General features: G+C 41.8%; 1 protein-coding gene across 1 annotated transcript in view; it reads right to left on the minus strand.

The window, feature by feature from the left end:
* ATRNL1 (attractin like 1) overlaps positions 1 to 15,991 on the minus strand; it is a 1,006,335-nt gene that overhangs the window by 82,712 nt on the left and 907,632 nt on the right. The window contains exon 28 of the mRNA XM_034775239.1: positions 6,535 to 6,649. Coding sequence (XP_034631130.1) covers positions 6,535 to 6,649 — 115 coding nt within the window. The remainder of the gene's footprint in view (positions 1 to 6,534; positions 6,650 to 15,991) is intronic.

The following is a 15,991-nucleotide window of genomic DNA, read 5'->3' on the forward strand; positions in this document are numbered from 1 at the left end:
AGTCCTAGGTTTTCTCCCCAACCCTGAGTCCTAATCTCACTAGACTCCTTGCTACAATTTACTGTTTTTCATCCCCCATGGCCTGGCTTTTGTCCTCCTCTGCATTTGAATCAGACAGCTTCCTCCTCCATGCTACCTGAGCCCAGTGGGGGTGGGGCGGGGCGGTCACTAACAACAAAGGATAGTCAGACTCCTTGCTCTCAGTTCCAGTGCTTGGAGAATTGAGTGCAGCCATCAAAGAAAATGCCCAGCTTTGCCACCATGGCCATGAGGTGAAACATATTTAGTTGCTCTGTGAGGCTAGTGGGATGATTTTGGCTGAAAATTAAAAAAAAAAAAAAAAAAACAGCAAGTCTAAGGGCAAACACACAGCATATAAAACTTCAGCCCAAATGGTTAAAGTTTGGCAATGTTATAAGCAACTGAAATCAGGTTCTTATAATGGGAAGTGTCAAACAAGCTTAAGAGGCACTACTGCCAGCCCCAACTAGAATAGTGGATGTTTTGTTGCTGGAAAAGTAACTTGTTTTTACATCATTTGCATCTCTTTCTCACTCTGAAATCTTTGTTTTTAAAGAATTATCATATTGCATTATTCACTTTCTCCTTTCATTTTTCTTTGACTATGTAAGGAACATGCCAACATTTGTCAGTTTCATAAACTTTGTCCAGTAACTTCATACTCCAAAGTGTGAGTTCTTGTTGGTTTTACTGTTCATCGCAAAACGGTCTCAATTCTTCATTCTGGAGAATTTATTCCATTGATGGATTATTCTCTCAATGTTGTTCAACCTATCCCCAGAGCTGTACATCCAAGCCTTGAATTAGTCATTTCTTAGGGCTAATCTGCATGGTGGGGTAATGCACTCTACAGGAGTGCGAACTGTACAGCAAACTAATATGTTACGGATTAGTTGATCTGTATAGACCCTACTGGTGTGTTTTAATAGTGCTGTTTGAAACAGTACTATGTTAAAGCTCATGAGGGAACCTTTAGTGCACACCAGCAGGGTCTGCATGGACCAATTAATGAACAACATGTTAGTAAGCTTTAGAAATTACACCCCCATCGAGAGCATTGCCTTCGTCTTTCACTTGCTCATATCTTTGGCATCTTTTTTTTAATAAACAGTTCATGTGTTATCCTCTTATCCCTCACATTCTTATTGTCTGATTTGTTTTGTTTACTGCCCATACCATTTCTGATGTATAATTTAGTCCTTGTTAGAACCTTGCATACAGCTGCCCTCACTAACAGTTCTCCCTTGGTACAATGAAGCATTTAGGGTACTTTAAGTCTAAGGTCAGAGATTGTAACAGTAGTGAATGATCTCTGGCATGGTACAGTAAAACGTGGAGGACACATATGGGCCTTATGTCTTAGAAAAAGCTATTTTTCTTATTACACCTTATGTATGCATTGTATAGAGAACAGCTATTATGTCTGAACCTTTGGATTTTAATATTGATGCTTCGCTACAAAGCAGCTGAGGAGACAACGCTAAGGAGCAAGAGAAGGTGTGTGATCTGTTCAGCAAATCTGCTACTAAAAATTAATTTCTAACACAGTAAATTTTCCTTGATCTGCACCTTACTGATATCCCTCACCAGGGATTTGGTTCTCATTTCTCCTCAAATCCAGGCTAAATTTATTTGTTAATCAGTGCTTATGTGAAGAGATTCCACCCACCCCACGTGCACCTCCTTGTGACTAGATCTGGGAATTAGTTCTTGACCCATCTGGAGCCCCTTTCCCTCAGCTGCTCAGCACTTACTCTCTCTCTGGATTTCCTCCTTGACCCTCTCCAACTCTCTTTCCATCTAGGAAGTAACTGTAGACCTCCTCCCTGCAGCCTCTTTCTGCGCTCACTTTCTGACTTTATACATCTAGCCCAGCTCCTCCCACAGCTGGACTTCATCTTCAATTAGTGCTTAACAATCACTGGCTTCCTTCGAGGTGCAGCAGGTCCATTGTGACCCATATTACTCCATTCAGGGTTTGTGTGAAGGTGAACACCCCATCACAGTTACTTTAAATATGTGCCCCAAAAAATTGTTTGGCTCCTTTACCCTTCGGCACTCAAAGACAGGGATATAACCCCATTGACTTCAATAAAAAGTTGGCCTGGGCATCTGAGAGAAGAATTAGGCCTCCTGACTACTGGGATTTTTAAAACCAGAATGAAAAAATATTTATTCTATTCCAACACTTTGCAGCTATAAGCTCATTAGTAATAAACCTCACATTCTTTTGTTATAAAATGAGAATCAACATTATTGTCTTATTTTATAATTGTTAAATAATTATTTGCTTCAATGACAGTTTTATCCTAAAATGCATGTAAAGAGCTCTAGGGAAGTTATATACAAGTAACATGATAATCTAAGATTATTTGGTGTTGTATAATTATTGAACGTATAACTTCCCTCAACCTGAACATCACTGTTTTAACTTAGCTTCAGTCTTAAAGGAAACCGACTGCATAGCAAACATATGTTAGCAGCAAAAAGCTCCATATAATTTCAAACAGCTTGGCACAGTTGGCAGTGTCTGCTTCCAGGAAGCCCAAGAATGAAACAGCAGGTAGTGCTGCAGGATAGGAATGAAATGAATTAGCAGAGCTACAGGTATGCCAAGAAACTTGCATAATAGCTTCTGCCTACCTTATGCATGACTACATACAGTGATAGCAGTCCACAAGTACCAAAATTCATTACACTTAAGAAAAAAGATTATAGCAATATAATCTAATGGATGAATCGGCACAGTTGCAAACATCAAGCAGTTTTGCTCTCTTTTGACCCTGAACGAAATGAAAGCTGCTGAAGGAATTTAAAAATTTCACAGATTTATAAACATTAAAAGTCTGACAAAGAATCTAGTAATAAACAAAGGAATATTGTTGAAATATTTGCTTGTAAAGCTAATGTAAGGTAGAATAAGTAATAAAATAAAGCAGAAGCAGGAGACAGTGTCATTTTTCAACTGTAAAAACATAAATATGGCGAACTCCATGTAAACTCAAATGTTCAAAATGGCGCACTCACACTTTTGTATTTAACTCCTACTTTGAAAATTACATTCTTTTGGTGACCAGTGAATCACAGCACAGGGTGGTGATTATTCTTTAAAATAGCAAAAGGTGAAACAAATTTGGTTCAAAAATAACTTGCCAAATACTATGTTTACTATAGATAAACATCATGGGTAAATAAATAAAAACAAAAACCACTGAGAAACATCTTAATCTCAGGTTTCAGAAGTTACTTTTATTTTGTTCTTATCATAGATTTCTGTTTTAAGAAGAAAACAAGTAAGGGTTTTAATCATGATTATGTCTTTGCTTCATTTTGTTAAAATGTGAACCAGATATATTCTATGCACCCTTCTCCCTGATCACCATTCCCCACAGTATCACCCCTATTTACATAATACTACCAGAAAAGATATTCCAACACAAAAGCAGCAGCATCTGAAAAACTAAATCCTCACCTCACTGCTAAAGGAGAGAAAGGAATCTTTAATATAACAGAGAGTGATCAGCCCAAAAGGGGAAGAAATAACGATTGGTCCTGCTGATTTCTTCACTGGGCAACCAATTCTGCCCATCGTCATTATTCAATACTTTTTAATCTCAAATTGATTTTTGAAGGTTAAGAGGATATAGTTTTGGCTATTTAAGAGTACAAGTTATTCATAAACCACACTGTCTAGCACAGGGCGGGCAAACTTTTTGGCCTGAGGGCCACATCGGGTTTCCGAAAGTGTATGGAGGGCCGGTTAGGGGAGACTATTCCTCTCCAAACAGCCAGGCGTGACCTGGCCCCCACCCCCATCCAACCCCCCTGCTTCTTGCCCCCGATGGACCCCCCAGGACTCCTGTCCCATCCAACCCCTGTTCCCTGCCCCCTGACGGCCCCCACACTCCCCCGCCCCTGACTGCCCCCCGCCACCCTATCCAACCCCTCCTCTCCTTCCTGACTGCTCCCCGGGACCTCTGCCCCATCCAACCACCCCTTCTCCCTGACCACTCCCAGAACCCCTGCCCCTGACTGCCTCCCGCCGATCCATCCAACCCCCCCCCTTCCTGACTGACCCCCCCCCCCCCAGGATTCCTCCCCCCATTCACCCCCCCTGTTCCCTGCCCTCTGACCACCCCGACCCCTATTCACACACACCCCCGACCAGCACCCCGAACTCCCCTGCCCTCTATCCAACCCTCCCTGCTCCCTGTCCCCTTACTGTGCTGCTTAGAGCACCGGTGGCTGGTGGCGCTACAGCTGCGCTGCCCGGCTGGAGCCAGCCACGCCACTGTGCAGCAGAGCACTGGGTCAGGCCGTGGCTCTGCGGCTGCGCTGCCCGACAAGAGCTCGCCGCTCAGAGCATTGCGCCGGCAGCGCAGTGAGCTGAGGCTGCGTTGGAGGGGGAACAGCAGGGGAGGGGCCGGGGGCTAGCCTCCCGGGCCAGGAGCTCAGGGGCGGGGCAGGACGGTCCCGCAGGCCGTAGTTTGCCCACCTCTGGTCTAGCATATTGCAGTATCTGCGCACATACTACATAACTTATTTTTCATTATGGAAGTAGTTGTTTTGGAAAGTATCCCAGTTAATTTTGAAACAGCATTTCCATTATCTGGCAACTCATAATAATCTACCAGATCTGATCTGTGCCAGATTACTCTACTAACTCATTTGTCATGACCATTTTATATATAATACAATAAAATATATATTATACTTAGTGTGACGGGATCCCTGGGGTGCAGCCTGGGACTGTGGGACATCTGTGCCCCCTTAATTCTCCATCCTGGGCTGTCTCTCACAATGCTTTACTAGTGACAAGCAGCAAACCCCTCCAGGCACTGTTATTGCTCAGCACAACAGCATGTGGAGCCCCACACCTAGCTAGATTGCATGAATACTTCCAGAGCCACTCATGAATCACACAGAGAAAGGCACCAGCTGAATCCCCCCCAGCCTTGTACCTCAGGAATATACCATCTTGCACTGCTCAAGACAAGCAGTGCAAGTTTATTAATTGGTTCACTGCTTCATCAATGGAAAGTGGATATACACCTGCCTTTGTAAACCTGAGCAGATTTACCAAACACTTCAGGCAAACTCACTGGTAAAGATAAACAGTAAAACAAGTTTATCGACTGCAAAAGATAGATTTTAAGTGATTATACGTGATAGACAAAAAGTCAGAGGGGTTACCAAAAGAAAAGAAAATATAAGCAGGCAGTCTACACTCTCAACCCTATTAGCCTGGGCAACACCTAGATTAAGCATTTTCTCTCACGCCACTGGATATTGCAGTTCATAGTACACAGGTTTCACCCTTGAAACCTGGGCCAGTCTCCCCTGCTGGAGTTTTCAGTCTTCTCAATGTCCTTGTTGCTTGCAGCATAGGTGGGGGGAGGAGAAAAGAAAGCATGGGGCCCCTGTGTTCTGTTTTATACCCTCAGTTCATGTGCTTGGAGAACACAAGTCCAGGCAGGTCTGGTGGGCATTGCTAAATCACAAGTTGAAGTAATACCCCAGTGTGTCTCCTGTGAATGAGTCATTGAATTGTAATCCTCTGCTGGACGATGGCTGGTGATGTCTGTTCGGCACCCACCCGGGCGTTGGTTATCTCCCTTGTTGTTGTCTCTGGAGAGCTAGTATCTGAGCACTTCCCAAATCCACAGCATATTTTAGTGAAAACCATACAACACAATTCTTATAATTTAATAAGCATTGATGATATATATATTTAGATAGAACAATGGCTTTCAGCAGATCATAACCTTTCCCCAGTACCTCACATGGCATGTTTTATATGCAATATCACAATTATATATAAATGAGGAATATGGGGGTTACAGGGTGCTCCCCCATGATATAGAGTGTCACACTTAGCATTCAAAGGATTAATGGAGCGCACACAGCTATTTTCTGTTCAAGGCCATTTTGTAAGAACAGTTTTGTAGAACAATCTGGCAAAAATCAGATGAGGTGGATTACGATGGGAAATGCTCCCTGATAATGGAAATGCCAATTTAAAGTGATCTGGGATGATTTCCAAAGTGAACACCTCACTAATGAAGCAGCTATACACACTCACACATCCCTTGCATTCATTTCGCTGGCATTCTGGGAAATGCTAGCATTCTAACTGAAAGAGGTTAAAAGACCTAACTGGAAACACAAAGCAAACTCAATGGATTCGGTAATGTCAGGATCGTTTTATTTCTCTCGGTTCAAAGCAACTTGAAAAGAAGCTGATGTGCTCAGCTGCTGAGTGGAGAATGCTTACCAGTATGAAATCTACATGGTCATTTCACTTGAGATGTCAGATTAAATTTAAACTGCAACCTTAATAATGAAAATTCATCAGCTAGTATACTAAAGTACCCATTATCTACTGGTCCTGATCCTAAATGCGACTTGTCTGGGCAGACCCTTATGTTCACACTGAGTACATTAAATTGGGATTCTTCCCAGGCAGACTGCTTTGCAGGATCATAATCTTAAAATTACTAATGTGACTCTTACCTGATTGACCAGGGGGTGGGACTCCTGATGATCCTCTCGGTAGACATAAAAATACAGTAAGGACAGCTGCTTTGTTTCCTGAACAAGGCTCAATGGCAATTGGTTTAGGAGCGCCCTGAAAAAGAAAATCATTTTGTAATGTGTGATACAGATTATTTTCCATTTCAACTTATAAAACTTTAATCTGAGGCCCAGTGATGCTGGTCTGCAGATACTTTTCTCAATTAGTCCCTCACATTTACAGACTGTCCCACCCCCCTTTAATTGACTTAAATATGGGCTTTAATAGACAACACTGCATATCTAATTGAATGGAAAAAATGATCACAAACACCAGAAAATTGTATTTACCAGTTTGTTTCTCAACAAACTTAGTGATATGAACTTATTAGTCACAGCAAACAGCAGCTTTTGCTCAGACATGGTACAGTGGAATCTGAGAGATAGTACCACATTTCCCATATTTTCATAATACTAAAAAAGGTGTGAAACAACTCCAACTCTGCATACCTCTATAATCTAGTCTCATTTCATGTCATCCAGTCTGTGTCACTCACAATGATGTTGATGACCCATCTAGCCATTTCTTTGATAAATATATCCATGTCTTTTTCTATGTCATCCATGGAATGCCCTCCTTTTCTGGCCTGCCCATCAACCAACCATTGATCCTTCATTCCTGTCCCCCCAAATGACTCACTTCTATCACTGTGTCCACAAGAAGTGACTCAATAATAAAATAATAATAAATGGACAGATATAAACTTAGTCATAAATAAATAAGTCAGTCCACAAACATATATAAACCTTGTCATTCCCTCTTGGATTTTCCACAGCATCCTATTTGCCTCCTTTGGTTAGTGTGTGAGCTCTCTGGGGCAGGGAGTCCCCAGATTTCATAAGTGTAGTAACTGTTGGCAAATGCTGTTTTTGTAGTGGACACCTTAATATGCTTTCTTTCATAGAAAACCGAGACCACCATGGACTAGATCCACCAGGGGCTAGAGGCACTTTAGGCACCTAAATCCAAAATTTATATCCTCAAAGTCCCTACTCAGTTGTTGCTCAACCCTGTAGGTGCCTGAAGTACCTAGGCACTTAGGTTTCTTTTGGTAAAATAAATGGTGCCTTTTGGTGCCTAAATTTCTGCTAATGGGCAAGTGCAAAATTGCCTAAATCCTGATGTCACTGAGCTTCTCAGTGCCTAACACCTGACAGGATCCTAAAATTAGGTGTTCCCTGCCTATCTTGTCAGCGGCCCTGCTCAAGTAGGTGTTCTCAGAGGCCATCTACGGGATCAGACCTCCCACAAAACACAGCCAGCAGCAGCAGGGGATGGCCCCTAATACCAAAGAGCCCAGTGTTTAGAGCACTCACAAAGGATGTGGGTGAGGTGGGTTCAAATCCCCATTCTGCCTGATTTGGAGCAGGACCAATATCCAGGTCACCCACCTCCCAAGTGAATGCCCTAGGCACTGGATAAGAGAGAATAAGAATGATTCTATTGGGCTTAAAGGCATGCACACCAAAAGGTTGACTTGGCTTAGGCATCTAAATCCAGGCAAGAGTTCATGTCCGTGAATCCTAAGTGGAGGGAGGCACTTTTCCCTGATCCAGAGTTAAGCACCTAACTCCCTTTGAGGGGTGAGGTTTAGGTCACACCCTTCTCAGCATTTCCTCCTGGCTAGTTTAGTAGGCAACTCCCTGCGGAGATATAGGAAGAAGGGGATACACATCAGGGCCCAAATGGGGCTCTGGGTCATCACTACTTCCCACCACTCAACACAGATGTAATGAGGTTAAGTGGTGCCCGTATAAAGAAATTAAAACTACTGATTATTCCTCAAGAAAGGCTTTTAATGACTTACAGCTATAAATGCAACACAGACAGAAGAGGAAAAGAAAAATTAAAGACCAGCATTGAATAAGGATTAATATAAATAACAAATTATATTGCAAACAAGCACAAGTACAGGTAATGTTATGCATTAGCTACTTATTACTATAAAAGCATGTCCTTAACATTGGCAATTTTTACTGATGACAGGCACGAGTACATGCAAAGCTATTATTACTCATTAACTCTTAACCTTACAAATACTATTCCTGCCCTTCATAAACACAAGTACAAACAAAGATACTATAAATTGATTAACAACTTACTACTATTTCTAAACAACTTAACACTAGTATTAAACTTTTACTACTATTTTTAATATTGCAGCATTAATATAACCTGAGATCAAATTATCCTGACACTACCATTCTTAATACTATAGTGTCAGTACAACTTGAGATCAAATCAGCTCGAGCAACCCAGACTTCTTTACTCCGTTACCTTATTCTGCAGGCAACCAGACTATTTTACTTCAAAACCTTACCCTACCGAGAATACGTTACCCTTTAGTTGACCGCTCTTTGCGCTGGCCAGGTACAGATAGTCGGCTCAAGTCTCCTCGGTTCAGGGGTGTGTGGGTCAGACCGATCAAAGAGAATGACCTCTTAGACCAAGACACACACACAAACCCACTTGAGGCTCTACACATTTAATTTCATCTGCCCACCATGTTAACCAATTAGGGAAGGCCGAATTTTATTGTGATTGTGGTTGTTTTGATATCCAATTGTTGTTTTAGTTTTATAAGTTATGCACAAGGAGATAAGTTATTTCCATATAGACCATTGTTTTGACTGTGGTTTTTCTAATAGGCAATTGGTGCTTTAGTTTTTTAGGTTACAAGGATATAACTTATCTCTAAATGGGCTATTGTCTTGATTGTGGGTAAGGTTATTTTGGTAACCTATGCCTGAAGGCCTAGCCCATCAAAACCACATAGGAATCAGTTCTCTGGCTGCAGCGTCTCTTAACCACAAGTTTCAAAAGTGGTCTTAATAAGTGGTACCCGTGGGCATGACCTATTTTACCATATAGGAGTCAGAATAAAACGTTGTCTGGTTGCAGGTGTCTTTTGACCACAAGTTGCAGCTTAATTTTGCAAAGCTTGCTCTATAAAGCTTCCGGAAGTTTTAGACCTAACACTGGCAATACTGTTGTTCATTTTAAGCTTGGCAACACTCTTGTTCAAGTTAATCACACTTCCCTCTCAGCATATTGGCTTTAGTGAATCTCATTCTTAGGCTTGAAGCTCTCCTAATGGATCATATAGGGAGCCTGGGTGCCTGACTCGGGGCTATGAAAGCCACCTGGGGTCAGGACACATTAGGTATTGTAGCACTGAGTCTAAAGTTCCCTTTGTAGTTATAGCCCAATACTTGTGATGGCAGTGGATTTGTGTCATTATAAAGCTTTTTCCTTTTATTAGTCTCATAAATCTGTTCATTTAAAATTAACTATCGGAATAAATGGTTGCAGCCATATTCTTCTTGAGTTACCAAGCCTCAAGCCTCTAGCAGCTGAAGGAACACAGAGCAGCATACAAACCCAAAAAGCGATAAGGTTCTAAAATGAGTTTTTACAATTAGTCATGTTTCCATATTTTGTGCTCACTAAGTGATACGCATTTCCCATTTCAGAGCTTAAATGTTTAATCAAGCACTGAAGATATTTCTGAAAATGTTAGGTCAAAATCAGCATAAGTATTCATTTCTCTTTCTTGTCTGTAAATATTTAGAGAGTGAGTCTGTCATGTTGCAAGGCAAAAGAGAGAAATCTGAATGTTTTGATTTGAGATTCAAAGCTATTAAACTTTTTCATTTACATGCAAAATGCAAAGTACATATAAATGTCAACTGGTTCAAATATACTAAGAGGAATGATAGTTTAGGCAAGTTAAATATGCAGCAAACTACTGGATATAAAGGGAAGAAAACAAATTCCCTTCCATCATGAAAAACAATTATTAGTTTCTATTTAACTACCTCCAAGTAACCAAAATTTATTACAGTTCAGTGGAGATAAGAATCGAGAGCAAACTGCAGTAAATTTAACAATAGATAAACATGTTATTTTCAGTACATAGGTGGCAAATATTTTAGAGGCATTTTTGTAGATGTATTTAGTCTAATCTAATCTAATTTAAGATTAAGCGGCGCGGGCCGAGGGACATACTGGCCGCCGCTTCCAGCAGCTCCCATTGGCCTGGAGCGGCGAACCGCAGCCAGTGGGAGCCGCGATTGGCCGCACCTGCGAACGCGGCAGGTAAATAAACCGGCCCGGCCCGCTAGGGGCTTTCCCTACACAAGCGGCGTCCCAAGTTTGGGGAACACTGATCTAGTGGATAACAAATCAAGAGGTATTAAAATCCCTCACATCTGATGAGCCCCTCCCACCTAAAAAAAACCCACAACTTAAGAACAGTTATGATTTTTGTAGCATCTACAAAAGGAATGTAGATGAAATTCGTCCCATTGCAGCAGTTAAGTTCAAAATGAGACCTCTGACATGCTTAGGCTTTTTGTTGGTCCTTTGAACAGGGGTCCAGGAGCAGCTGATAAAAAAGAGAGACAGATCCTCAGCTTATGTAAACTGACTTCAGTGGAGCTATAATTATGCACACCAGCCAAGCATCTGGCCTCTTATTTCTAGAGCTCTGGAGTCCTCTCCTATCATAACAAAGATGTAAAAGAAAAATAAAGGAGCCATTTTAATGTTAGCGTCACTAGATTCACACACAAAAAAGAAATACCAGTTTGTTATTGGAAAAAAAAATTCTTTTAAAGTTTCTACAACTGCATTACAAATCAAGGAGAATTGTATAAAAACTATAAGAGCAGTTATTATCACAATCAATATTTACTACAGTAGTACCTAATCAACTAAAAATGGGCCTCTTTGTGCTAGGCACTGTATAAACAGAGTGGCAGGCAGTCTATACCCCAAAGAGTTTACAGTCTAAATAGACAAGACTGGGGAAAAGGGCTATACCTCACGAGTAGGGTGAACAATATAATGGTGGCAAACATCACTTACTCGTGGGGGAATTCTGCACCAAAAAAATTAAAATTCTGCACACAATATATTAAAATTATTCAAAATTCTTTATATTTTGTCAAAATATAATCAGTTTCAATTATTTTGGCAATTGATTTCAAAATACCAGTCGGCAAGTATGTCTGTGACAATACAGACAACAAAAAAGATTCAGGAAATGTTTTTTGACAAATAGATTCCTTACTAGGCATATTAATACAGAACTTTGAGTAATAATTAATTTAAACTACAATACAGAAACGTATTTCCTGTACCCCTTGGAAGGAGTGCAGAGGCTTGGGGGAGTGAAAGGTAACGGAGGAGCAGAGGGAGAGGGAAGTAATTGCTGAGAAGGAGCCTGGGAGTGAACCTGGAGGGTTGTTGGGTGTGGGTGGAAGTAGTATGGGACAGACCTTTTTGTTAGGGAGTTGGAGAGCCTCTCCCATGTAGATCCTGGCTGACTCCTGTTCTCTCCCATCCAGTCAGTTACATCTGCCCCTGTCCCCATGTGTCCCCGCACCCCCACTCAGTAACTCCTTCTCCCCCATCCCCGTTTGTCCCTGCCCTCCTCTCCCCATCCCCATAAGTCCCTGCATGCTCACTCAGCCACTCCTCCGCCCTGTGTCCCTGCATCCCCCTCCCCTCTGTCCTCATGTGGCCTGCACCCCCTGCCCCCATGTGGTCCTGCACCCCTACTCAGCCACCCCATCCCCATGTGATCCTGCACACCCACGCCCATTTGGCCCCTGGCTCAATGTTGTCACCCCACTAACTCCTGTGCCCCTGCCCCAGTCTGTCACCCCTACTAGTCCTTCTGAACCCCAGTCTATGTGACCCCCCAGAACCCCATGCGCCTTGCTCTGTGTTCTCCCCCATATCCCATGCCATATCCCTCCTCACTTGGCCCTGCAGGCAGGGCACTCCGAGGAAGGCTGCCACTGCCCCTCCCTCTCCACAGCTGGCTGCTCTGGCCCAAAGCCAGCTGCCCTCTCTTCTGGCATCACAGCATCTTCTGATGGGAAAAAGGTGTAACTGCAGTGCCTCTCCATCAGAATCTATTTTCTGCAGAGAAAAAGTCTGCAGGCAACATGAATCCGGTGTGTGTGCAATGGCACAGAATTTCCCCAGGAATCAGTGTAGCAAGGATACCGTCCACCTGGCTCCCTCTTGTGGCCAAAGCATTTTCAATAGCATCCTCTCTCTGTGTAGACTGTCTCATAGTAAAAAGCAACAGAGGGTCCTGTGGCATCTTTAAGACTAACAGAACTATTGGGAGCATAAGCTTTCATGGGTAAGAACCTCACTTCTTCAGATGTCTCATGGTAATCATCAACCCTCCTCTGAAACTGAGTGAGTAGCCCAAAAATAATTCAAGATAGTCATCAGTGTCCCAAACACAAGTTCCATCATAACACCAGCATAGTTTGTACCCATCTATTATGCTTCCACTAACCATGTTGCGTTTATTCTGCCTAGCATAAATCTAGCCTTCCAGTTCTGCCTTATTTCCTCTGTCAGCATGCACCTGTTTCTGAGAGGGAAGACGGCATATATACCCCTCTCGTTCTGAAAGCTCCTCCCAGTGGGCCAGCAGAGAGGGAAGCCCTGCAATACAAAGTTCCAGCTCCTGGGCCCTTAAAGTAACAGTGTCCTGGTATCTTCCCATCCCACTGCTAACTCCCAATCTTCTCTTCTGGTTTCGGCCAGTTCCTGATCCTGTGCTCACACCAACATCCCTGGGACACAGTCTTCTGGTCCCCCTGAGGCTTAAAGGGCCAGCATACCCCATTACAATCATGTTCATACAATAATTTTTTGTGTGCAGGAGTGCGTTTAGTTAGGAATGGATGAGCTAAATGGATAGAAAAGTGAAGGGAAAGGGGACACTGAAGGGAAAGGGAGCAAAAGGGAATAGGAAGGGGAGAAGAGGGTAAGAGAGGCCAGCGTGGACTTAGACTGTACGCTAATGGGAAGCGGTATGATGTAGTGGATTGGCCACTGGATCCTGAATTCTGTAGGCCCTGTCTATAGCCTATTATGTGACCTTGGCAAGGTCTTCACCTCTCTGTACTTGTTTCTTTTATCCTTTGTCTATTAGATTGTAAGCTCATTTGGCCAGGGAATGTCTCTCAGTATGTGTTAGGACAATCCCAATTAGAGTCTCTAGTGCTACTGAAATACAAACAGTAAACAAAAATAAAAACAAATACATTATTAACAATAAGTAAGCTTTTCTGGACATGGACTGTCTTAATATATATCTGTACTGCGCACCAACGGGGCCACAATGCTGATTGGGCCCTCATTTAAAACGAACAAAAAAACAACTATTAGTAATAGTTGGGGTAAGCCACCTCTCCTGGCCTTCCCTCTTATTTGTGAGAAACCAAATAATAACAATCTTAGTCTCCTTATTAAGAAAGACAGTGAACGTAAAATCTTTATTTGCAAAAGTAATTGTATGCAGGCAGACAATTCAAAGGAACAAATTTACCATTATGCCTTTTGCTTATTTGATACAGAAAACATAAGTCAAAATTGATATATTTTCTCTGCTATTGTACTATAAAAGCTCCCATAAAACAAGCACTCTCCTTTTCTGTTTTATGTTTGCCCTAATTTCTTTCAAAATACGATTTGTTCAAATGATATTATTGTTAACCATTTTCAGCAGAAGTTCATCCAAAATCAAACATAGTAGGAATTTTCTGTTTTTGCCCTCCAAATGATGCATTTTTTTACAGAATGTTAAGACTAAGAAAGGAGAAGCGGTATTTTACTGTAAGTCATTCCGATTCTCTAGCAAAAAAGCTACAGAAGCATAGAGCAAATGATAATAATTTAGATACCCTGAGGTTTGTCAGTTGTTTAAAGATAAATACATAATCATGAATCAAAGTTATTTCACAGTGACATAACATGTTCTCTGAAATGTGCAATTTATCATGCATTTTCCACAGCTTCTCTGGAAGAGATAAGGCATGTGTTTGTTTGCCCAAAGCACTTAGCTTCTGTGATTTATTTACTGGAATTGTCATATTTTATACAAAAAGAAGCAACTGTTATGTTGCGCCAAAAAGCAGCAATGAGAATCAGAGTTAATAAAACATTAACCCTGGAAAATATAAGAAGCATACAGTTCTCTTACTAATCAACTTTTTTCTGATTTTAGCCTATTTTTTAAAGAAAAGATGAACACGTTAGGATTATTTCATTTTTATTTTCCAAGTTTGTTCTTATTTTTAGTTAGGGTGCAAGAAGTCTTACTCTAACTTTATTCTGTCCATGATCCTTGCAAATGCACTGCTCTTCATATAAACAAATGAGTGAATAGTCTTCAAAGCACTTGTCAGAATATTGTGGTTTATCCATGGAAAGTTTGCAACCTTAAGTCATACCACATTGTACCCCAGCATAACAGCTCCTTCCACACCCATGTGGTTCCCAGGTTTCCCCCAGCACTCTTCCTGGTGTAGCTAAAAGGGGAACCAGGACTCACCCCTTTTCCTGGTGCAGGAGACTGACCATAACACATGATAGTATGTGAGAGTGATACTGCTGACATCCCACCTCGCTCACACACGGTGAAAGTGAAGGGCCCAGTGGAATGGAGAGAGGAAGGATGCAAGAGAGGGGAAAGGGGAAAAAAAAGGAAAGGTGAGTGAAAGGAAGAGAGCAAATGGTGGATTCTTTGTCCACGCCAAGTGTTTATTACAGAACAGTCTGAAAAAATTCTTTATTTCCCGGAAAAAGGAGAGGTGACCATCCTCGGTTTGGGAAGAGGAAAATATAATATCCTACTAAATATATTAGCTCTTAGATATCTTGGAACAATCTGCTTTACAATGAAGATAGAAGGGCATATAGTTTGAAATAATTTCAGATATTTTTAAATACACAAAACATAGCTCTATCGGTTCTGGCGGTTTAGTAGTAATACAAATAAGCTGCCGCACAGGAATCAGCATTTAAAAACTCCGGCTCAGTAAGAGGCTAGTAATGGGACAGCGACAGTGAACTCGGCCTCATGCTGCTCAGCACTGACTCGTCTGGCCATCACGGCTGCAATGGTGTTTAGCTTTTGAAGGAGCTGCATCCAGGCATCTTTGGTGGGCAGCAAAAGACAGTGGACTTGAAGGGATGGAAGGAGAAAGGATAAGGGTGTGGTGACAGTGGGGAAGGATCTATGGATCTGCTGGAAGGATTGGGAGCAGGGATTTCCCTACACCCCTTACACCTCCCCTGAATTTCCCCAACATCCCCTTCCCCCGGTTTTGTGAACTAGTTACATGCAGTGTTGCCAATGTAGTGATTGTTTGGAAATCTGAATTGAAATTGAAACATTAATACACACTTCAAAAGCATATACAGTGTATGATAAAATACGTGTATCTGAAAAAAGTATAATAGATTTGAAAAGTATGAAGATAGACCAGCTTCCTTATACAGCGGTTGTTTTTGATGACAATGTCAGTGCATTCATTTCGGAGATGGTGGCCAACCTAATAATTTCAAATGATGATTTGT

The sequence above is a fragment of the Trachemys scripta genome, chromosome 7 (assembly GCF_013100865.1).
Source record: "Trachemys scripta elegans isolate TJP31775 chromosome 7, CAS_Tse_1.0, whole genome shotgun sequence".
Taxonomy (NCBI): Eukaryota; Metazoa; Chordata; order Testudines; family Emydidae; genus Trachemys; species Trachemys scripta.